Below are 25,159 nucleotides of genomic sequence, written 5' to 3' on the forward strand. Positions count from 1 at the left end.
TTCCAGTATCGAGGAAAATGTGGAAATATCTAATCGTTACTGAAAATAATCAGCCAGTTCCTCTGGGAATTTAAAATTACATTCATGTGAAAGAGTTTATTTTAATGTTTTCTATCCATGTAACACTGTGACCAAATATGTTTCAATCAAGTGCTATTAACAGGTGGTTATCGAATTAGCATTAACCACTGGTGGGCTTCCAGTATCGAGAAAAATGTGGAAATATCTAATCGTTGCTGGAAAATAATCTGCCAGTTCCCCTTGGAATTGAAAATTACATTCAAGCGAAAGAGTTTATTTTATTGTTTTCTATCCATAAAATATCCATATAATACATTTGGGTTTGTGATTTGTCACTCAAGTACAGTTAGCAGGAAAGCTTCTGAAGATAATTCTTCAGAACAAGGTTTTTCGTATCCTATATTGGATGCATAAATCCTTATGCCTCCAACGTAACGCTCTCGTTTTCGAAGTCCCCCAAATATTCATTTATTCATTCATTCAGAATGGATTTAGATTCTGCTTCAAACAAATGATCTCTAAATCAACGATAGTCCTACGTCACCCTTGCGGTTATACCATAGATATAACCCACTTCCTGTTTTTTAATGAAAATTTTTACTTCATGTTATTGTATTACTTCAAACACGAAGTACTGACTTTTACTTAACCATTTTTGTATAATTTTCTTGATATTTTCACTAAAACTCATCATTATAATATAAAATCGTTATTAAACACAATTCTTGTTCAGGGGGTTTTCCCTACTTGCAAAATAACGTGTTACTTTATTACGTAAAGAACATATTTCATCAGAAAATAATAATTTTCATTCATAATTTTTATTTTGTATATGAGTTTACTGCACCTGAAAATCTATTGTAACTATCATTTCCCAAAAAGCGGCGCACGAAGCTCTATGCCATCAACATGAATTGACAGTTGTTTGTCATGTCTGTTGGTGTTAGTACAATTCAAAATTTTTCGTCTCATGTAATAGTATGTGTGCACTATTGGTCACAGGTGCACGATGTCATCAATGAGTATATTGCCATGAACTGTGTTATGAACGGTGTGTGGTGTCTTTCGACAAGCAGATCGAGTTATTTAATTAACCTCTATTTTTTGTTCACAGGCAACATCCCTTATTTGAAATTATTACTGAACGAGATCGAGGAGGTTAAACAAATCTCCAACTGGTTCATCGAGGGGCGGATTTTGAGCGACTTTATCGAGCTGAATAAGAAGATTAGTTTTTGTTAATTTGAACACAATAAAAATAATTCTCTCGTCTAATATTCTTTGGGTATTCCAGTTTGACCTGACCCGGGACGCGATCGACGACGAGACCGAGGCACTCAAGCTCAAACTGTCCGATATGTGCTCTGTGATCAAAACTGTTCTCATGCCCGACGCCAAAGCATCGGTTCTGTCAGAACGAAATTCCAGCTCATCTGATTCGGTCATTCTTTGCCCCGGATCCGCGTATTGATAGCTGTGATGCGAATTGGGCTCGAACAACTGCCCCTGTCCCAGGATTACGTGTTGAGCGCGTTCTTGGACGAGGATCAGCGGAAGCGGCAATGGAATAGTGTTTGAACGAATTATGTTATTTTAATCGTAAATTTTTTTACTGTAATAATGAAATAAAAAAACACTATAATGAATGGATGTGCATACATTCTCTTGTAAGTAAATTTCTAAATAATCACAGGAAGTGAACACATTATACATATAAATAAATTGTGCCTCTAGCTTGTTACGGAATGTTATTATTATTGGTTCATCAAATTGCACTTTTATCTAACCGTGTTTCTGAGACTGTTGAAAAAATATGTGGCAACAGAGCGTGTGAAATAAATCTTGCTATTCGTGTATGCTTGGAAAGTAAACCGCAACTGGACTAAAGTTAGTTTTTGTAAACGTATTCTGAAGTGGGACGGAAGTATTCACGATAGGTACGGTAAGAACGCCGTTATGATGCAGGGTGTGCGTAATGTCCTTGAGGCCTGGTCTCACTTTGATCATGCTCATGGTGTGCTACACTCCAACATTCGGCCTTATGTGCTCTCCAAGGAACATACATATGAGAACGCTCGTGGTTGCCGCAGCAGCTGTGGGTTCAAGATTTTCCGTCTGCAGTCAGCTGCATGTAACCGGAATATTTGAAGCAATGTTTACCTGCCAAATCCACATATAAATAAATGCATGTATGTGTTTGTGAGAGATGTACGGTTTTGTGTCGTGCGAGATCTCTTTCACATTGTTGTCCGGTTTTCCGTCCAAACCCAGCGGCGCTTCTTGAAACCGGTCCGACAGAAACCGTATAATGTGTAATCGCCCTTAGTATCAATAACCGGTATGCATTATCAAACTTAAAATTTTCGAAGATTATCTATGACTTTGATCAAATCGTGTGTTGAAACCATCGTAAATATACAAAACTCCAGCTTTCTTACCATATACTGACGACATTCAATGGCTGAAATTAGAGATGTGCCATCCGCTCATGAGCTGTTCCGAAGAATCGACTCTTTGAAGTGAGTTGACGCGGAACAGCTCGCAAAAAAAATCAAACAGCTCTTCAGCTCACTTTGATGATGATGAAGGAGAGAAAAGAGCTGTAGAATTGAAGAGAGTGTGTGAGCTGTAAGATTCAAATGAACTGACCGTCTCTCGCTCTTCGTGTTAAGACATCAGTTTAGTTTCATTTGTCCCTCGTCTTTTCAACTGTTATATTCGCGTTGACGGCATTGAGCTTTGTTTACCAGTTTAGGGGGCGCCAAAAATAATAATTGGCTCTCAGGCAGAATGAACACGTTTTTAAAATTCAAATTATTAATGAAAATTAACTTCTGTGTATCAAATGAGTATTCTATTTCAATGAAAAACACTTTGTTTGCAGGCGGTGCAAAAATCTCATAAGATTTTTTTTTTTGAAGAAAACTTTCTATTGTAATGTAAAGCCTCAGTAAAAATGTCGGAAATGTTGTACTCGCCGAGTCTTTTGTAAATAATAGTCTGGAATACGTGTTTCAAGTAATTAATAATATGGTGTGAAAAATTTCATTTGAATTTTAACATTTTCAAACTGGCTTCGTGGCTATCGAGTTTGGGACCCAAATTGAAAGTCGGCACTGACAACTGAGCTGAAGAGCTGTTCATAAAGAACAGCTCATTTAGATGAGCTGATATGATCAGAGCTGTTCATCATGATGAGCTGATTTGCACACCTCTAGCTGAAATGAATCTAAATTGAAATAAAATGAATAATCACCTCCGAATCTTGCTTTTTAGTGCGTAACATAGACAAACACCCTCACTTTTGTGGTTCTGAGCTCTAATGTAGATGTCGCATGAGCTGTTTCAGCTTTGCGTAAATTCGTCAATTGGCGATCTAACGCAAAACGTAAACGATCGGTGAGACATCTGGATTTTGTTTTTGAACTAAGAAAATGATGCTAATGTAACCTAAAACTTAAAAACAAATCACGTATATTTTACTTCCGGGTTTTCCAAGGTAGTTCTCACATGCAGGAATCGTACATTTTTCTACTTGTGTTTGATTGTGCTCTCGAATTTCCTTCTTTAATTCAACCATTGTCAACATTTTTATAGTTTTCACTACTGAAAGAGGTAAATAAATAACATGTTATATATAAAATTGCGCAGAATTAAATTTCTTACAAGCTAATCGCAATCAAATAATCTTTTATGATTATAACATTGTAATTTATGGAAAGAAGTACAAACCTTCCATAAGCTCACATGGCAAAATTTAAAACCATCATCACTTTCACCGCAGCGCCGCCTAGGTGTAGATTTGTACGTTAGATCGCCAATGCCACTCAGACGAATTTCAAACTAAAAAAACAAACATCATTATTTACTCGCTGCGTCATCTGGTTGTAAATATAAGGGTGCTCATACACTGTTTGACCGAAGCCAAATATTTGACTCTTTTTGACAGATAAATTTTGTCCAACGTGTACTGATCAAATATATTCTACACAAAACACGACAAGCAAATATTAAATTATTGGATGCCTAAAATATTTTTTCAGTCTGTTCTTCGAACCTGTCGGTATATGGTTAGGTTACCTTGAATATTTCAGTTGATTTTTTCCTTGTTCGGTGTTTGATATTGTTTACTACTGTTGGAAATTGAAGAGTGGCAAACAAAATAGTGTTTGTACAAATATCAAATCAAACCTTATCTGTCAAAAAATATCAAATATTTGACCTCCGGGCAAACAGTGTACGGCCACCTTAACGTGAATAATTCAATTTTGCGTCAGAAAGTGTCTCCATCTGGTTGTAAGATAATAAGTGTTGGTTTTCAGTGCCGGGTACGTGTGCAGCTGACAGTTTATGAGACAGCGCCGATCCTGTGGTGAGAATGAAAACACAATTTTCAAAGTTTTATCCGTCAAGTCGAGATTTGCTTTTGCCACATCGGGCAAGCCCATTTTGATCATTGCCTTTTTTGGATTGATCGTGATACATTAAAAATTAAATATATCCAGTTTGAGTTTTTTGTTACAGATCATAGTCCTAAAATTTGTTGATTGTTATATTTTGATTGTAGGTATCAGTGTGTTTAGTGACTAAGTTTTAGCCCTAAGTTAAGCCCAATGAGTAATCGTGAAGTTTAGGAGATAATGAACCTGCTGGTGCGTCTATACGTGAAGGAATTTTCTGATGTTTCTCTTTTCCTCGGCGGCGGCGGCAGCGACGTACATTGTATTATTCCCATGATGTCCGAGATACCGACGAACGTGTTAGAACGACGGAACTAAACACGGCACGGTGTGTTCGAGTGAGATATTTTGAAGAAAAGAAAGGGGTATTGAAAATAAGTGCAGAGGCCTGACACATTATTGAATGAATTTGACACACCTAGAATGCAGTGTGTTTCACCATATCTCCGATGACTGCGAAACAAAGTGAACATATAAACAAACCATCCGTATTGTGCATTTTTCTAACTTCTTAAATAGTTCCGTGCTTGGCTTTTGTTGTTATCGTGCACAATGACGATATGTATATTTTTATTATGTCGTTTTCTAACTAAAATCCATGTTTGTATGTTAATTTGCTAAATTTTTGAACACAATGTAAACATTGAAGATCACTATTCGAATTGTTATGTCCATCATAGTTGCTATTACGCTACGCTACGTTTAATTATGAATAATACTACGGAGGAATTAATGTTCTTATCACATAATTTACCAATTTACTAAGAAGTGGTCCTGTGAAACTTATATGGGCCTATCTCTTTACCAGACGCTATGAACATATCTTCATCATTGAAACATTTAGGTTTTCTTGTCATTTGATTAATTTTTGTTAGCCGTACAATGAAGTTTATGCCCAAATAGTCATTCAAAAAGTGTTTAACGAAAATCGTCGCATCCGAGCTCCGCAAGTGCGCTGAGCTTGGAAACGATACAGTAATAAACGGACGAAGAAAAAGGCAAGTTGAACGTGTATATTAGGAACAGTGTGTGATGTTTTACGGTGGCGGTGTAAATCGGCACATTGAAAAAAAGGCCTGACGAAGGTCCCACTATGAGTAGTAAAATCTCGGCCGTTCGAAAATGACGTGTTTATTAGTAGTGTGAACTAAATTTTAGTTAGGCCATCGAGGACCTGATAGTAGGAGAAATAGTGCGCAAAATTCGCCCGTTTCGTGTTCAGATCAATACAAGTTCGCAAAACGTGAGTCAATAGAAAGCCGGTATACCGGGCTTCGTTTGCACAAATGATATAATAGGTGCAGTCTCTCATATTTGCACATACACTTTAATCGTTTTGCTGTGAACTTAAATCGCTATTAAAATTGCGCGTAACCGGAATGCTGAATTGAAGTGTCAGCAATGTTGTTCAATATTTTAAACGAAAGTTAAAATGATAGCAAATTTTGGATGTGCACCAACACTTGAATATTTCCCGAACGATGAGCGCGAAGTAGGTCAAATGTGTGCCTGAATATAATAGTGGAGAGTTAAAATAGAATGAAAAAAATCAAAATTTATGCGTTCTACTAAACCTCTTACCGTGAAAAGCAAATTTAGAATATAACAGTTTACAATCGTCCATATATGGTTTCCAGTGCCACGGTGAAATTTCCTTTTTGCTATTCCTAGCTGTTACGGCCGGCATAGACAGTGATAATTGATTGCGAAAACATTCTACCCCATAGAATCAAAAAAATCAGCCATCTGAAATAGTACCTTCGAGGAGCGCAATCCTAAATTTTTATTCGAACTTACTGAAATCGTAGGTGACCGCATGTGATGTGAAAGAGAATACACCGAAGAAATGAATGAGTGCAATAATATAATTGGCAGTAATTATTGTTCTATTTCCGAGTTTCCAAGAAACGACCGAACAATCTAAGGTATTGATAAAATTTATATTGTGATTCATCATCAGGTACCTGACTACAATCACACCAACCCTTCTCCTCTAGAACATCAAAAAACCTTCCTTGGGAGCCTAGTACTGGAACCATGCAAACACAATCTACCACAGCTCATTTCGTTCAGCGACAAACATTGAATCAAAGTGTTTGTAAAACAAATCACATTTTTTCAGGACACACATTACATGTAAGATGAGATATCTGTCATTGTCCGCTTGGAATTGACAAAACTCCAGAAACCTCTTGAATTCCTATGCAAGTTTGTCTGGCCACGAAACACGTATGATTTGTAGAGAGTAGTGTTAAGGCTGCCGTATGCATTGCTAGCAAGTTGAAGGTTATGTTTAGTTTCAACAGTCCGTTGAATGCACAATTCGCATTGGCAGAAGTATTTGTCGCGCTGTAGGACGCAAAGGAAAGGGGTGCTTGAACCAGGAGACAACGGAGGAGTGGAGTATTCGTTACGGACCGTGTCGGCATGTCATTAATGTCCTGTCCAAGGGCACATCAATTGAAGCTACTAAGAAACTCGGATCAAAAACATAATCAGCATGCGATACCCACACAATATAAAGCTGATTGTTATGGCCACAAACCAAAACTGTGTCATCAGAGGACGCACGATCACACAGCTCTCACACTGAGGCCAAATGGAAATAATAAACCCCCACGTCATGATTGCGGTCGGGAGGAATGTATTCTGCGCAAAGTGATATCCTTTTCCCACGCACAAATCTGTTCCAAAGAGCCTCGTTTGAACCGCTTTAGCAGTGAAGCGACTAGCTACTGCGATGATGGCTCTACCAACTGGACTTGGCACTGTTGGGAGGACTACCCAGCGAAAAGCGTTGAACTCAGCTCCAAAAAGCTGCAGGGAGTTGATACTGTCGTTAAGTTCGGTTTCAGTCAATATGATAACATCGTAGTTATAACACAGAGATCAACTATGTTCTTTGGGCCCCATTCCAGAAAACGAGACGAGCAGACGAGCGCTCGTCTCGTTTGTTTTCATATTCCAGAAGCCGAGCTCGACTAAAAACAGACGAGTAGCTCGTCTGGCTCGACGACCGTTTGGCCGCGCTCGCCGATGAATCAGTCGATTCGTCTTGTTTGGTGTGTTTGTTCACCTTGTTGATTGAAAGCATCGGTATTCTTCTGCTCCGCCTTTATCTTCAAAAAATGTTTCACGCATAAACTAGTATTGCATAAGCAATGTATGTTTTCAACTGCACCCATCAAATTCAATTCAGTAATTGCAAGATTTTACAAATTTTCAAATGGGCCTCTTCCAAACAACGCAACCAAATGTAAACATTAAACTCATATCCAGGGATGCTAGATGACTGTTTTGAATATATTAACAAAGCACTAAAAGGGTCTTCACGTATTGAACTAAAATGAGTAATTCAAAACAACTACTTTATTGGAAATGCATATATATAGAGCTAAAACTTTTGATAAATCGTTGATTAGGTGAACAAACATTGCCCCAATAAATCCATAATAACAAATCGTCTGAGTGATGAAACCATATGCTCGAGGAGAAATATCAATGAAACCAAAAGATATATGAAACTTATTCCTTTTTGTTATGTTTTTTTTTAAATTTTGGCACTGAGAAAAGAGTATCGATTGATCAATTTTAAAACTGTTTGATGCTTTTCTCAGGTGTATGACACGATTATCGCTATCTCACTCTACCTACCGTCACCGCCTATCTCACTATCCCTCTGCTGTAAAAGTTCATCATCGACATCACGATGATGGTGTCAGATGGTGGTAAATTGGTAATTCGCGATAACGTCGACGTCTGGTGGTGACTTCAAGTTTGAGTCATAATTTGGGTCCCAAAATCGTTAGTGTAATCTCTACCAGATTAGAAGACACGAAGCCCGTTTTCAAATTTTAAAATTTGAATGAAAATTTTCACATTATGTTATTTAATTATTAGAAACACGTATTTCTGACTTACATTCAACCATATGGCCATACAATTCCAACATTGTTGCTGATTTTTTTTCTTTATAATATAAAGTTGTTTTCATAAACATTTTTCGTATGAGACTTTTTCCCCACCTGCAAACAAAAATGTTTTTCATTTAAACAGAATACTAATTTGATATGGGAAAGCTAATTTTCATTCATAATTTTAATTTTGAAAACGTTCACTCCGACTGAAAATCAGCTGTTCTTTGACGCTCCCCTAAACTAGTAAACGAAGCTCACTGCCGTCAACGCGGATCGCTGTTTTGAAGAAAACAAATACTTCTGACGTGTGAGATTTTTTTTTTTTATCCAAAATATATATTTTATTAAGGCTCATATGGCGTCAGCCTAACGGGGCCGGGAGTTCAATATTTTGACAATGTTTGCTTAGACTATGTTAGTAATATGTAACCGATTACTCGCGGTTGACTCGAGGTTAGTATTACAAGTGTTCTCATAATTGGTATGTCGCAGTCTTCGATGCTCTGTACGTGTGCCCGACACGGGATACTTCCTATTGGGATGCAGCTGACCATTAATCAGCAACGCCCCCCTAGTCTGTATCCCATATCTAGCGTGGTGCGTCTTTCTCGACTCGAAGAATCCAGGATAGAATGGTGGCGCAATCATCAGCTCGTGTAGAGTTGTCATGAGCGGTACAACCTTTGGCTCTTGTTGAATAATCAGTGGACTGCACAACCTTCGGCCCGTGCATCTGTAAAGAGTGTGTGTATGTATTGCCGCGACTAAGTAAAAGTTTATCGATCGGATAGGAGAGATATGAAACGGGGACACAACGAAGGAAACATCATTAAACGTTGACATCGGCGTTTCTGAGGAACAGGTGACGTGTGAGATGTTGGCATCAAAAACATGGAGGGTGCCATACGGCTGGCTTTTCTCAAAACAAAAGAAGACATCTCATCTGACAACACTGATCATACCGAGAAAAACTGACTGAAGTCTATCCAGTCTACCAAATAAAACATTTCAATGAAACTCGTGTACTGGAATGGGATCTTTTGCTCGTCTCGACAGTGACTGAAGCCAAGACGAGGCGAGACGAATTGCTCGTCTCGTTTCCTGGAATAGGGCCCTTTATCAGGTTGCATACGTTTCTTGTGGGGGCAACGACACAACTACTAATGTTGTATGGCCATCTATCTGAAAGTTTCTTTTGTCGTTCGACCGCTTCTATTCAGCAGGCAACGTGGCATGCTTCAAGCTGCGAAAAGTTTATTCTACGTTGTTATTGCGTTATTATTACAAAGATCCTTTTAATGCAACTTAAAATTTCAGTCTTAAAATTCAATTTCAGTAGAGCAATTTCAAATGTAAATAATAGGAAAATAATAAATTTTGCATCTCTCAAGTGTACGTACTTCTCGAACCTCAAATATCCCTGATTTGATGAACTTCAGGCACTCTTTTGATTTTGACATGTAAGTTCAACACATATTATTCAATCGACGTTATCGTAGCAAATTGTTATCAACATTTCGCCAAAAGGTATACATAGAAGTTCAGTGAGCTGAAGACATGAAGGGATATCTCCCAACGCAGTCTTGAATAACCGAATCAAAGTGTTGTGTACATACCGCTTTTGGAGTATGCATACATTCTGGAATGCAAAAACGCAAGCGAGTACAAAAGTACCCGCATCTTGCATATATTTGCAATACCGATGAATACCGATCCCCAGGCCCAATGACTTTGAAATCGGTGTTGGGCTCATTGGTTTTGAAATTTGTGTTACGGAAACACACCGATTCCAGCGATCGTACATCACCCGTTGCGCAATCATAACTCACCCACGCACCCACTGACTGAGGAATGAGCAAACACCACCCAAGCCGATTTACCGGATTACCGAAATTACGATTCGAGATTGTTAGCAGTGCGGCAGTTGGAAGTCTGCAATTTCGTTCGCATACTCTATTGATTTCAGAATAAATACCGTATCGTATTAAGAAGTCACTTCACAACTTCTCATCTGACTGGACGATGCAAGCTTGGGAAACGAGACGAAATTTCCCGAGGGTAAAACGAACGAACCCATAGGAGTCAAAACTCGCCTTGGATGGATGATTTACGGATGATGTACCAAGACATCAAACGGTGGCTGTCACATCAACCATCACAGTGTCCAACTCTGTCCGTGTGAAACCAAATCGGACGATCAGCTGCACGAAGCCATGAAACAATATATTCCACTAGAAAGCTTGGGAATCAGTAAGCCGGACAAACTGTTGCTATTCAACGATGAGCATAGAGTGATCGAGTTGTTACAGAAATTGACCAAGCGTGAATGGGAGATACGAATCCGGTCTGCTTATGCGGTTTGATAACGTTAGTCGATTCTCTCTGAATTCAGTTCTCCTCAAAGGGCCTGATCAAGTGTGCTCTCTCTTATCGATCTGGGTACGGTTTTGCGAACTACGAGCGGTAGTTCTCGCTGACCTCTGGGGAATGTTTCTTCAAATTTTGATGAAATCAGAGGATCAGCACTTCTTGTGCTTTTTTGGAAGGCAAACGCTGCAGGCACAACTCCTAGTACGTACGGTCTGCCATTCGAAGTGTGCTACTCTCCAAGCACCGCTCAGTACATTAAGAAAACCCACGCAAAATAATTCGAGTTGACTTGACGTTAAACGACAAACCAAACGTGATGTTCTGAGGATCTTGATGATTATTTTCGATATGGTAGTGGGTGCCAGCTGCAGCTACTGAATCCAATGCGGATTATGCCACATTCATCAGTCAGCAGAACATTTCCTATACCACTCTTCAAAATACTATGGCCCAATGGCGCTGTAAGGGATCCCTAGGACAATCAGAGATGCCCTAGGTAATCACACGTCCAGAATTGCTGCAGTGATTGTGTACAACTTTTTAACCGAAAATCTATTAGAATCTATTAGAGAAACAAAAGATTTTTTTTACATTCGTTGCCTGTCTTTCAAACTGTACTTTGTCATAAATGACCAAGATGATGCTTCATTTCTTCAGCAACAGTTGCATTTTCGTTGCATGGTGTCACATGAACACGATGGCGCTTATACCATTCATACACCCGTGTTTTCGACTTTGTGGTCATCGAATGTATTCTGCAACATTTTCAACGGATTGGCACAAGAAATTTTATTTGCAACACAAAATTTCACACAATATCTTTGACCAATAGAATTATTCATATGAAAAATCGCCGTGCAACTTGTTCTTAATGACGCTGTAAATAAACTAATGACGGATCACGCTCAAAATTAACAGTAGTACCACATTTAAAAAAGTTTGAAAAACGTTTAGCGAGAGGATTTTAAACTTACAAATTCCCGGTATATATTTGACAGAATATATAACGAACGCATGGCAGCAAGAATATCAAAATCCAGACAACATCGATTATCGCCATATGATTATAGACTGATAAGGATTTTCATCGTCTTCATATGGGAAACAAATAGTATCGAATTTGTTTTCTGACAAATGTTCTATACTCTTTCTAAAAAAAGCCATACACAACGTTCCAAGATAAGAAGCAACTTTACATTAGATATTTAGCGTACGTTATGTACCGCTGTCGTAATCATACATTCTAAAATTGACGACACTGACATCATCGGAGTTCTGTTTAATAACATTTGCGGTCAATGCAATATAGGTGTATATAAAACACTATTTATTGCAACTTTTTTTTTTTGAAGAACTGCTATCACACCGAAAGACACAAATAAGATAAATCGTCCTCTAATTGTTCGATTGGCGGGTTGATGCGTACATCAAACGGTATGTGTGAAACCAATCATAACGGAAAGCAATTTCATTGTTGGTTAATTCACTTTTCCGAATCTGTTTCACATGCGTGTTACTCCTCAGTTATTCAATTTTGCTCGTTCGTTATCTCGAAAATGATGTTTTGATTGTAACCGGGTAACACCATAGGTGTTTAGTGTAAACGAACTGCAATTGTGTCACTGCATTTATTTTATAACTCGATTTTTTCTTCAAATTTTTCAGGTTATAATACTTAGTGTCGAAACAAATTTATTGTGCTTCAAAGAAAAAGAAAACCAAATCACATAAGTGCGCGCTACAAAATTATCAATTGTTCAAATTGAACAGCCTACAGTGATTATTTGTGAAACAAATTTTTTTTTTTTTGAGTGAGAACCGCTACGGAAAATTATCGTTAACAAAATAGGACAACAAAATGTCATTTCGCGTAGTAAGGAGTTCAAAGTTCAGGCACGTCTACGGCCAGGCACTGAAACGTGAACAATGCTACGACAATATCAGAGTCTCCAAAAGTAGCTGGGACTCGACGTTTTGTGCGGTCAATCCAAAATTCCTCGCCATCATAGTGGAGTCGGCTGGCGGTGGTGCCTTCATCGTGCTGCCTCACAACAAGGTAAGATATTTACTTTTCTCTTGTTTCAACTCTTGTGTTTGTTTATTATTTGGAAATTTTTGTTGATTTTATTATTATATTGAGAGAGTAATACTTAGAAACGTTTTCTTAGTGAAAGCATGTCATCTGCTTTCCATTATTTCGACGTAGAATTACGTCTTTCAGTAAAGTGTCAGAAAACAGGTCTCATGAAATAAAGTTAACGCTAATATCTATTTTCTCTACGAACGTTTCGAACTCTGATGATTTGCATACCAATCAAATCGGAAATTCTCTAAGAATTGTTTGATATTCTATACATTAGCGTTTCTCAATCCGCAATTGTATTCACAGTCTCAATCCAGTTAGCGAGCAGACATCATTCATTCCTAATGCTGATATTGCAGACATAAACACACACAGCTCGATGCAAGATAGGAAAGACGCTGGTATACACATAATCCACGAATAAAATGCAGCGTTCGTTCTACGGACAATGAGACGTGAGAGAGGAAGTATTGCGATTTCTACGTTGCCATATCTCGATAGATCGCAGGGATAGTTGCATCAATCGATAGAGAATATTTGTACGCACCTATCACAATGAAACAAAATTATACATTTTTTTATACTAACTATTGAACAGCTGGAAAATGTATCTCAGTTTTTTTTTATTTAAGTCATTTATTTTTACAGGCTCAGTTACATAGGTTTAAAGGAGCCGAACTCTTAGCTATACTTTTATTAGTATATATCAACATGTTTCCTTAAACCTAGGGTTAATAAAGTAGGAAACCGATTACTCGCGGTCGACTCGAGATTAGAAGGGTGACATAGTTTCTTTTGGAAAAGGAGGGGAATGTATCTCAGTTGTGTTGTAAAAATAGCGTGTAATGGAGCGATAATGATGCAACATTTCACGTTGCATCAAATTGAAATATAAATTAGGTGACTAGAGACGTCGGTTAATCGTTCGATTAATACAAATGATCAAATATCTGCAATTTTAATCGAGTAATTTGGTATTGAATAATGAAAAATCAAAATATGAATACATCGAATAGTTATCACAGTAATCGCGATTAATGAAAAAGGGAACCATTTTTTTCAAAAAAATGCAGTGCTAAAATTTGTTTAACCGTCATGGTGTTTTGTCGATATTCATCGAATATGCTAAACCATTATGGTTGAAGCATAAAAATAACTCCCTGGTGGTCAATGATTCTATAAATATACTTCTTTTGAACTAGTAGTTATAGGGACCAAGCAGAAATTTTCAAACTAATCTGCTATTTCAACAACATTCGAAGAACTGGTAATTTTGAACAGAAAAAAATTGTATGTTAGTGCAATAAAAATATTGTGCAACATTTTTATGATGTGCTCTTCTTCAATCGTCTGCAAAAAAAACATGAAATGATAAATTTATCAATACACTGAAATACCATTTTATTCAAAAACCATTATCCTGCGCCATGTTTATTTCAAAATTTTATTTGATGTAACTTTTAGAATGATGACATCATAATATTTATTAGTATAAATGTCTGCTCATTTTGAATCCAAGAAATAAATATTCGCTCGATTAATCGAATACTGAAAGACAATTATTCGAATGAATCGAATATTTAAAAAAGCCCCACGATTAATCAATAATCGAATAAACGAAAAATTTAGACATCTCTATACGTGACTGTGAATAGAGGCGAATACACTGTCTTTCATAATGATAAGACCGCCCATACATTTCAAGTTTCATGGAAGATGTATAATTTTCTGGCTTTTTCTTCTATGGTATGTCAAATGAACTTTTAAAGTATGCGTTTCAACTTAAGAATTACGTTATTTTATTGTAAGACTGATTGTTTAAAATGTTTTTTTTCGGATAATGCATTTTCATAATGATATGACCACGAGCAGTTTTTCCTGAGGTAATGATAAAAAAACTATAGATGGGTTGTACCTAAGAAATAACCGCAAGGTTGACCTAGGACTGCCGTTGGCTTAGTAATCATTTGGGTGTATTGATTAAATTATTGATTAAACTAGTGATTGAATGAAACAATTTCCGAATTCAGTTGCGAACAAACCCCAATTTAGATCAATTCATGCATACGTTCTTCGCTGCAAGTCTGAAGTATGGCATGATGCCTTGTTCATTTCATTCATTTATCGTGGACTTCCAGAATATGTGAGCGGAAGAATTGCTAAACGATCAATGTATTCTACATTTCCCTCTGAAGTTATTGCATCTTCCAAGTGTACGTACTTCTCGAACCGCAAATTTGCTTGATTTGATGAACTTTAGGCACTCAGTGTTGATTTTGACATGTAAGTTGAACGCACATTGTTCAATCGACGTTATCACAATAAATTGTTAGAAACTTTTTGCCAAACGGAACGGAAGAAGCTCCGTGAGCTGAAAACATGAAAGGATATCTTCCCATACAGTCTTGAATAACCGAGCCAAAGCGTTGAAATCCACACACATTCCGGAGTGCAAAACTGCATGCTATTAAAAAAGTATCCGCACCATGCATCTATTTTGCAATGCCGATTTCCCCAAGCTCATTAGTTTTGAAATCTGTGTTAGGAAATATATCTGCAGAAATGCATGCGAGTAAAAAGTACTCGCACCTTGCATTTATTTTGCAATGCCGATTTCCCCAAGCTCATTGCTTTTGAAATCTGTGTTGAGGAAATCCATTTCAGTCTGCAGAAATGCAAGCGTGTACCACAATACCCGTACCTTGCATCTATTTTGCAATACTGATTTTCCTTATTGGTTTTGAAATCTGGGTTGGGGAAACACACAGATTCCAGCGATCGTACATCAACCGCTGCGCAATCATAACTGAATGGATTTCCGAGCGGTCACTCGCTTATATACAGATTCTTGTGATTTCAATAGCCTGTTTGAAAACATTTTAAAGCCATTGAGAATATGAAGAGAATATACAGGCCAGTTCATAAAATCAATCTTTTTAGACCTAAACCACGTCATCGTTTTAGTACTACTTTGAGCATTGTCTTGCTGGAAAATAAGCTTTGCTCTTCGTATTCTGAGAATCATTGGTAGCGGGTAGTAAAGGACGTACATCAACAATTTTTGATCGTTAAATAAACGTTTTAAAGCACGCCAAACCGCCGGAACTAAGGTCGCGTCTGAAGTAGGCGTTCTTTTTTGTTTGTTTACGGAGACATTAAATCTTTCGATTATTTCGTCTCCGACAGTTATATTGATTTTTTTCAAAGAAGTCATTTTTTCGCAGTCAAATTGGTCTCTCGAGATTCGTCTCGTCTGAGATGTCTTTTTGTTTTTGACGGATGAGAATCATTCTTTATTGACTGTTCTTTCGGTGGGATCGAGGTGGTGTTTCTAATTTCGTTAAGATGTGTGAGATGAATATCCCTCCAGGCTACAGGTCCAGCTCAGGCGGGTATCCCATTGATTCCACTCGAAACGAATGGTCATCAGAAGGCACACGGTCTGGTCTATAAGGCGAATGAGGCTAAATATCTCATCCACTATTCTTTTAATAATTAACCCGACCAAGATGCTCTCTCAGGGGGTCTCCGTAGCCACATTGGTTGCGCGTTCGCTTAGTAAGCGATCGATCGTGAGTTCAAAACTCAGGGCCCTCATTGACCATCTTTGTGTTGTTACAGAATAACTACGTCCACGCAACAATCATCAGCGATGGAGATCGATCCACGGTCGAAATAAGATCGATTCATCCATACAACTGCTCTGCTCTGCAAGAAACATCGGGCTGCTGTTCTATAAATAACTCAACAATGTATCAACGACTGTCTCCGCTGTCCAGTCTTAACTGGATAATGGAAGGACAGATAGAAAACTCTTACGCCTAAATGGCTACTGTGTAAATATGTACCATTTCCAATGGTATAGAAGGGAATACTCTAACGCCGAAAAATGGCAACTGTGTAATGTGCTAATTATAGATATGATAAATATGTGACATGTACACGATTAAAATTCGGCTCTGTTACAGCTGAAATGTTAATGAGCCTAAACAAAACAAAAGGGATAAAAAAAAAAAGATGCTCTCTCATGACCTAGTGGTCATTTCCAAAGTATGATTTGGAGAATCTATAACATCTCATAATTATATAAACGCATAGCAAGAAAAGCACGTGGGTAAGAATTATTTTCTCGCTGAACATTTCACCAGTTGTGGCTGAAATAGTAGATCAATTGGTCTGAACTTCAGAATGTTTTGAAGAATCCAGAACATATGATATTTCTTTCGGGAAATTCAGAGTCGGTTCCCAGTAAGTTACCGCAGCAGGGAAGCTTGTCATTTTAGACAAAACACCGACGAATTAGATGAAATGGAAAGAATTCAAATTACAACTCTCCTCGCCTGTCGCAGAAAATTACGATGTTCAACGACGGTATCTCGTTTCTCCAATAAACGCGTTTGACTTACAAAACATAAATTGCATTTTTGATCGTATTGAATACAACAACGTATGTTTCACGATTCAACACAAACGCGTTTGCACTAATCTCGTCCTCCGGCAATCAACGTAGTATTTGCGTTCACTACCCGCATAGGAAGTCCCACACAACTTCGAGACTGACGCGCGATGAGTCAAATCGCCAGCCGCCACACACAACAGTGAGAGTATTTATCGCCAGCTCAGGATTGAAAATAATGTGAAAGGAACACATTCGGCTGCAAAAGTATAAGAACTGCTACCAAAAATAGATCCGTCCGTATATTCGAAAGTCTATTTTTATTCTATCCAAAATTAAGAAATAATGTGTTGATTTAGGTTATAGAACTTTATTCGCGCTTTTTTCAGGTTTTTTTTTCTGTTTGTCTCAACAAGCGCGCCCAGCCGTCAATGCAACGCACGCTTGACACATCAGTTTGAATTTCTTGGATGAAGTTTGATAATGAGAGCTCTTTATGTTTATGTTCCTGATATGCTATAACGATCGAATCATTGACACGCCCATATAATTTTTCTGAGTTCAAAGATTCAAGTTGAAAATATTGTTCAATTTTGTGCATCCCGGAAATTAGAATTGTCATGCGCTATACAAATTATGTGAGAGCATATACAACACTCGTGAGTTTTGCAGAAAATGCAATAGAGAAATAGAATTAAGGGGAACAAATTGCGTCGCTGACCTAATTAATGATAATGCACGCAATACTTTCTTCAAGCAACATTTGCAACAAGCAACAACAACTAAAACATTTGCCAAAACCTACATTTTTGTTCCTGTAGAAGGTTCAATCCAATGGTTTTTTTTCTACATCACAATATGTGATATTTTATCAAAGTAATGTTGTAGATAAGTTTACATATTTAAAAAAATGTAAGGTTTTGTTTTTTGTTAGGTTATGTTATTATGTACTTTACGCACATAGTTGCTTTAAACCATTTGGTAGCTAATAGACTATGCTATCATTTGATGCCAAAACCTTACCATATGCCATCCAAAGTCATGAAAAATTATCGAAGTTGCTGTTCGATTTTTCGTATATTGGCATAAAAACAAAGATACAAGTTGGGTGTCAAAGAACATATTGTAAAACGGTTATGGATGGATTTTCATGGATTTTTGGGACAAAACTAATAATAACACTTTATAAATCACTAACTTTTATGTTTTTCACTTCTAAAATGTTATTTAAATCAACTAATTTAGATGTTTTACAACTATATCCTGTCCTAAATCTTCTCATCTTTCAAATGGAATCAACAAAATAGTTGGAGACTGTATATATCAGGTGTATGACACGATATCTCACTCTACCTACCGTCATCGCATATCTCACTATCCCTCTGATGTAAAAGTTCATCATCGACATCATGATATGTCAGATGGTGGTAAATTGTCTTTAAATTTTAAAATTTGAATGAAATTTTTTACATCATGTTATTTAATTACACCCAGGTTTTTTTACGCGGTTTTTTTTACGCGGTTTTTTTTACGAGGTTTTTTTTACGCGGATTTTCGAATTAACGCGGTTTTTTTTTACGCGGATTTTCCAATTAACGCGGTTTTTTTACGCGGATTTTCCAATTAACGCGGTCACCGCGTAAAAAAAACTGAGCAATATCAAATCTGTCCCTCATGCTTCCTGAGACCATATGACGGAACTTAGTGCTATTGACGGATATTAGTGCCGCACCTATGTGCCAGGTTCGATGCATCTGTAGCGAACACAGATTCAATTTGCCCGCGTTGTTCACCACCGCCTATGCCAGTTTCGATGGGAACGACCACGTCAAGTCGGAGGACAGATTTTGCAACGCAAATTCCTGACAGAACAGAAAGAATTAGACCAGAAGCAGTTAGAGTTGGAACAGAGGCAATTAGCGCTGCAGAGAAAGCATTTCCAGGAGAAATACAAGCTGGGTCGCTAGCTGATGAATCTGCAAGTGCAAGAAGTATCTCGAGATAGCATAAAGCTTGTGCAAGAATGGGTTGATGAGCACACCACTGCGAAGCAGAAATCCTCCGTACGACCTTCGTGTGCAACGAAGTTTCATCCAACCCCACATAACGGCTGGGGGAAGAAAGATTCATGTACATGTATTTAAGTCCGCTCGTCGAGAGCCACACACAATGAAATTCATGCATAGCATCAATCCCATTTAGGAATGAAATAAGCGCGCGGGACGTTTCCTTTTCATTCAACCTCCGAGGAACTAAAAACAACCGAACCCGAAATAACTTTACACACACGAGCCACACACGAACCACATAGAGCAAGAAAGGATTTTCCGGTTTTTTTTCTCGGATTTTCCGATTTTTGCGCGTAAACCTGAGCAACATCACTTCTCTCTCTCAGTTCATATCTCTCCCTTTCAAGCTCCCTCAGAGCGTATGCCGCACCCCATCACGATTCTCAAGAGGATTTTTATGTGACCTTTTTTTCTTTACGGGGAGTTTCCAATTAACGCGGATTTTCCAATTAACACGGTTTTTTTTACGCGGATTTTCGAATTAACGCGGTTTTTTTTACGCGGATTTTCCAATTAACGCGGATTTTCCAATTAACGCAGTTTTTTTACGCGGTTGTTTTTACGAGGTACGTATCCCCCGCGTAAAAAAAACCTGGGTGTACATGAAACACGTATTTCTGACTTTCATTAAACCATATGGCTATACAATTCCAAAAGTGTTGCTGATTTTTTTTTATTATAATATAAAATTGTCTTCATAAACAATTTTCGTATGAGACTTTTCACCACCTGCAAACAAAAATGTTTTTAATTCAAATGGAATGCTAATTTTATATAGAAAAGCTAATTTTCATTCATAATTTAAATTTTGAAAACGTTCATTCCGACTGTCAGACAAATCAGCTATTCGTTGACGCTCCCCTAAACTAGTAAACGAAGCACAGTGCCGCCAACGCGGATCGCTGTTTTGAAGAAAACAAATACTAATGGGAAGTGTGCGAAAACAATCATTTTCTTTACACTGTTTCGCAAAATTGTTGATTTTCGGCAAAATTGTTGATTGTTGATCGAGTTGTGCAAATGTGGCAACCTGGCTACGCAATTCGACATAGATGACATTGAGCTCCGTGTTCTATTTCTGTGGAGTAAAAATGGTAATGGATTTTCGGGTAGAATAAACACGACAAAAATTATAAATGAAAATTAGCTCTACATATGAAATATGTGATCTATGTAAAAAAAAGTAACACATTCTCTGCAAGTGGGGAAAAATCTTGGAGAATTGTGTCTGATGATGATTTTATATTATAGATAAAGTTTTGGTGTAGAACAATTGAATTTGAGTCTAACGAATGCAAAAATTAATTTCGTTCGAATCGTGAAATTTGATCGAGTTTCAAACCAATCGGAATGCGGAATATGAATGACTGATACTATCACCACCATGCGATGAACTGAAACTTTTAACGCCTTACATGGCAGATGAAATATGTACAATACGTTTTCATATAGATTTCACTAATGACACGATCGCAAGCCTAGGCGAATATTATATATATCAACGAAGAAATACTGATAATTCGCAACGCAGACATTAACATTGAGAATGGTTGAATAGTACCATTTTTGCCTCAGCTGGACAAAACATTCAATGCTCATATTAATGTTGAGTTCGCAGTTCGATGTAGTGCAAATCCGAGACAAAGGGAATGTTTCAAATTCATAACATCGATGTGAATACTGCTCGAATGACAACAAAGTGATAATGCGCTACAAAATCTACATGTCAGAAGTTTTCTGGAGTACTGTTCACTAGAAATAATGTATATGACAGAACAACGTTTGCCGGGTCAGCTAGTGCTAATATAAGAAAAATTAAAAATTAAAAAATTCACTTCAAACTTTTCGTTCAGGAATATGGATTGATTTTACTAGCTGGATGACCTGAGATCATGTCCATAAAAAGTGACATTCCCCCCTTCTCATTTCCCTGACGATCCTGCATTAAAATCGTTAGAACCCGTCTGTTACGTGTGCATTACGGTAAAGTGTGGAGTATACGCCTCCACGCCGCGTGGTGGTTTAAAATATAAGGTCAAACATGGAAGATTTTCAAGAACGTGAATATTTCGCCCAAGGAATGTTTGTGGAAATTTATTTCCGAAAGCCGTACACTTGGCTTGAACATGGCCCAAAATGAAGATCACGCCATTCCACCTATATGACGGGGGATGACGGAGATGCTGCTCGTGCGCAAAACTATTAATAGACAGATTAATTCAAAAACGCCGTATCCCTTGGAAGGTCGCATCATCAGGGTGTAGCGCATGTGTCTAGGTTGAAATATGGAATGAAAGTATAGTTTATATTTCGATAGATATACACAGTGGAAATAGTTGGGTATGAAGGATGATTTTCCATTTTAAAATGAAACACACAAGAATTGCAAAACGTGAATGAAGTCTTTATTTGAACCGATAAATTAATGTCTGCCATTATTCTATTTTTGAAGATAATTTCATACAAACGAGCGAATCATTTTGAAATTGTCCATGGGAAAGGTTCAATCTTGCAGCATTTTTTAGATCTGTGTAACCACACAACTAACTTATAGGTCCTAAACTAGAATCATCAAACTTGCCTCTCAATTGGTCCATAGATTGTGCTACGTTGCAAGTAACTCCGTCATGTCGAAGTCACATATTGCTCAGATCCAATGCTTGCATTAGGAACAAAAAAGCTCTCAACCATCGAACGATCCATTGGCAGAATTCGGACCAATAGTCCCGCCGATCCATAAACCACACAAACGGTGCATTTTTTGATGCGTTCTTGTGTTGTTCATGGTGGCTCATAACACCAAATTTTGTTAGTTGAAATGTCCACTAAACCAGCTTCGTTGTTGAACAAGTTTACAAATCAATTTTTTCATGAAGCACGAATTTTAATAATTTAATTATTATTACCATTGTTCGAGTGTATTTTCAACTTTGACAAATGTCACGGATCATGTCACGTAACCCGTCAGGGGTAAATGTTTGAAAAATGAAATTTATTTTAAACGAATGTTTAAAATGTTTAACAGTAGCCTTCGCAGGATAATAAACCAAATAGATTAAAAACAACAACTTATAACTATTACCATTATATAACAAATGTATAAAGAAAAGACGAACACAATTCATTATTTATAGGGACACTAAATCGTCGGCAGAACCAGTTAATCTGGCCGTGCCTCAAGGAAGTGTTCTGGGCCGCTACTTTTCTTGCTTTATATCAATCACATCAAACATGTGTTCCTTAGCATGGGTTCCCTCTCATTGCTCGATTCCGGGGAATGAGAAAGCGGACTCGCTAGCTAAGGTGGGCGCTTCAGAAGGCACACTTTTTGAAAGGCAAATTGCCTATAATGAATTTTTTCACATTCCTCGTCAGGACACACTCGTTAGTTGGCAGCGCATGTGGAGTGAAGATGAGTTCGGTCGTTGGTTACACACGATTATCCCTAAGGTTTCGACGAAAGCTTGGTTTAAGGGATTGAATGTAGGTCGTGATTTCATTCGCGTGATATCTCGGCTTATGTCCAATCACTACAACCTAAACGCGCATCTCTATCGCATTGGGCTCGCAGCAAACAATCTTTGTGATTGTGGCGATGGCTACCACGACATCGAGCATATTGTCTGGTCGTGTATCCGATTCCATGCTGCTCGCTCTCAGCTCTCTAGAGCTCTGAGAGCAAAAGGCAGACAATCGGATATCCCCGTCCGGGATATCTTAGGTAGCCGTGATCCTGATCTTCTGCTTCATCTATACCTGTTCCTCAGAAACGCCGATGTCAACGTTTAATGATGTTTCCTTCGTTGTGTCCCTGTTTCATATCCCTTCTATCCGATCTATAAACTTTTACTTAGTCGCGGCAGTACATACACACACTCTTTACAGATACACGGGCCAAAGGTTGTGCAGTCCACTGATCATTCAACAAGAGCCAAAGGTTGTATCGCTCATGACAACTCTACACGAGCTGATGTTTGCGCCGGCTAGTGACCATTCTATCCTGGATTCCTCGAGTCGAGAAGACGCACCACGCTAGATATGGGGTACAGACTAGGGGGCGTTGCTGATTAATGGTCAGCTGCATCCCAAAAGGAAGTATCCCGTGTCGGGCACAGGTACAGAGCATTGGAGACAGCAACATCACAATTACGAAAACACTTGTAATACTAACCTCGAGCCAACCGCGAGTAATCGGTTACATATTACTAACATAGTTATAAGGCAAACATTGTCGAAATATTGAACTCCCGGCTCCGTCAGGTTGACGCCATATGAGCCTTAATAAAAATATATATTTTGGATAAAAAAAAAAAAAAAAACATGTGTTAAATTAAAGTGGCGCAAACTTATTTGATGATGATATTATAATATCCGTTGTAGCTGAGACATTGCAAGATTGCTACATAAAGATGAACCATGAACTTCAAAATTTGAACGAATGGTTGAAATGGAAAAAAAAATTAAAATAAACACAAATAAAACAAAATACATGGTGGTATCGACACGCAATCTTGAAAACGAAGGTCTTAATATAATTATTGATGGACAAATGGCAGAAAGAGCATCATCGATCAAGTATTTTGGCGTTATTCTTGACGAAACGCTGCATTTCGACGAACATATAAATTATACGATACGAGGAAGTATCTCAAAAATATGGAGTGCTTTGTAGAATTAATCGATTCTCGACCATTGAAAGTAAAATCACGATCTTCAAGGCATTAATCGTTCCACATCTCAATTATTGTGCCTTTGTGCTATTTTTCGCAAATGAGAGGCAAATGCAAAGAATGCAAATTGTGCAAAACAAGGCGATGCGCCTGATACTGAGATGTGATCGACTAACTCCACGGAGATTTATGCTTGAATACCTGCAATGGATGTCAGTGGGACAGCGTATTAAATATTGCACGCTTAAGTTCATATATAAGATGACTAATGGTGTGACACCGAATTATCTACAAAACGCGATAACGTATGGAAGAGATATGCATTGATATAACACAAGACAAGCAAGTGACCTCAGATCCATGAACTTTCGAATTTCGTGTACCCAAAACTAACTTTTTATAATGGTTATATACTATACAATACGCTACTAAATGAAGCAAAGAAAGCAACAAGCCTCCGGATGTTCCTTAGTATTTGTAAAGAGTTTTAGAAGTATGATTTAGTTTTTGAACCAATGTTAACCATTGTTAGTATGTAAGATGACGAAGTTATAACGGACATTTGTGTTTCTTATCTTAAGACTATCATGATGATGATGATGGTATGTTATTTGTTTGTTTAGTCGTGGACTTAAATTTAACTTTAAATGATAGTTTGAGCCCGCGCGCGTTGACACACATAGAGAAGAATGAGATTGAACAGAAGCAAGAGTGGTTTTTGGTTTCGAATAACATAAAAGCATTCCAAGGAGTTTAATGTGAAGACTAGAGTGAAGCTCAAGTTCAAGATCTGAGTTGTGGCAGATCTCATTAGAGATTCGAGTTGATACGATTTACTCCAGGTTGAATGTAGGACCTGAGGTATCGACTGGAATTAGGCTTAGGTTTACTAAGCTATCTGGTCTCGAAAATGATCGCATTGATAGGTCGTTGTCGGGTATCTAGTAAAGCGGGAATTACTTTGTAAATTCAAGACTAATGCCGACATAGGTATTGGGTTCAATTCCCGATCGGTCAAGGATTCTTTCGGGTTGAGAACTTTCTTGTCATGCCTTGGGACAAGTAATGTGCCTGAAGTACCGGCTAGAATTAGGCTTGGGTTTGCTCAGCTGCTAGAGCTCAGCAACGATCGCAATTGCAGGGCGTGGCCGGGGATCTGATAAAGCGGGATTT

At 37.9% G+C, this 25,159-nt stretch overlaps 1 protein-coding gene across 5 annotated transcripts in view; it reads left to right on the forward strand.

The window, feature by feature from the left end:
• Nucleotides 1–4,428: 4,428 nt before the first annotated feature.
• Nucleotides 4,429–25,159, forward strand: part of LOC129765168 (coronin-6) — a 35,928-nt gene continuing 15,197 nt past the window's right edge. Inside the window, exons 1-2 of one of the 5 annotated variants that reach the window (XM_055765084.1) lie at nucleotides 4,429–4,584; nucleotides 12,434–12,824. In XM_055765084.1, coding sequence (XP_055621059.1) covers nucleotides 12,627–12,824 — 198 coding nt within the window. In that variant the 5' untranslated portion in view covers nucleotides 4,429–4,584; nucleotides 12,434–12,626. Of the gene's footprint in view, nucleotides 4,585–4,713; nucleotides 4,810–5,530; nucleotides 5,725–6,038; nucleotides 6,407–12,433; nucleotides 12,825–25,159 lie in introns of those variants that run through there. The other 4 variants (XM_055765085.1, XM_055765087.1, XM_055765083.1 and 1 more) reach the window with 4 other exon arrangements.

Source organism: Toxorhynchites rutilus, chromosome 2, assembly GCF_029784135.1.
Source record: "Toxorhynchites rutilus septentrionalis strain SRP chromosome 2, ASM2978413v1, whole genome shotgun sequence".
In the NCBI taxonomy this organism is placed as follows: domain Eukaryota; kingdom Metazoa; phylum Arthropoda; class Insecta; order Diptera; family Culicidae; genus Toxorhynchites; species Toxorhynchites rutilus.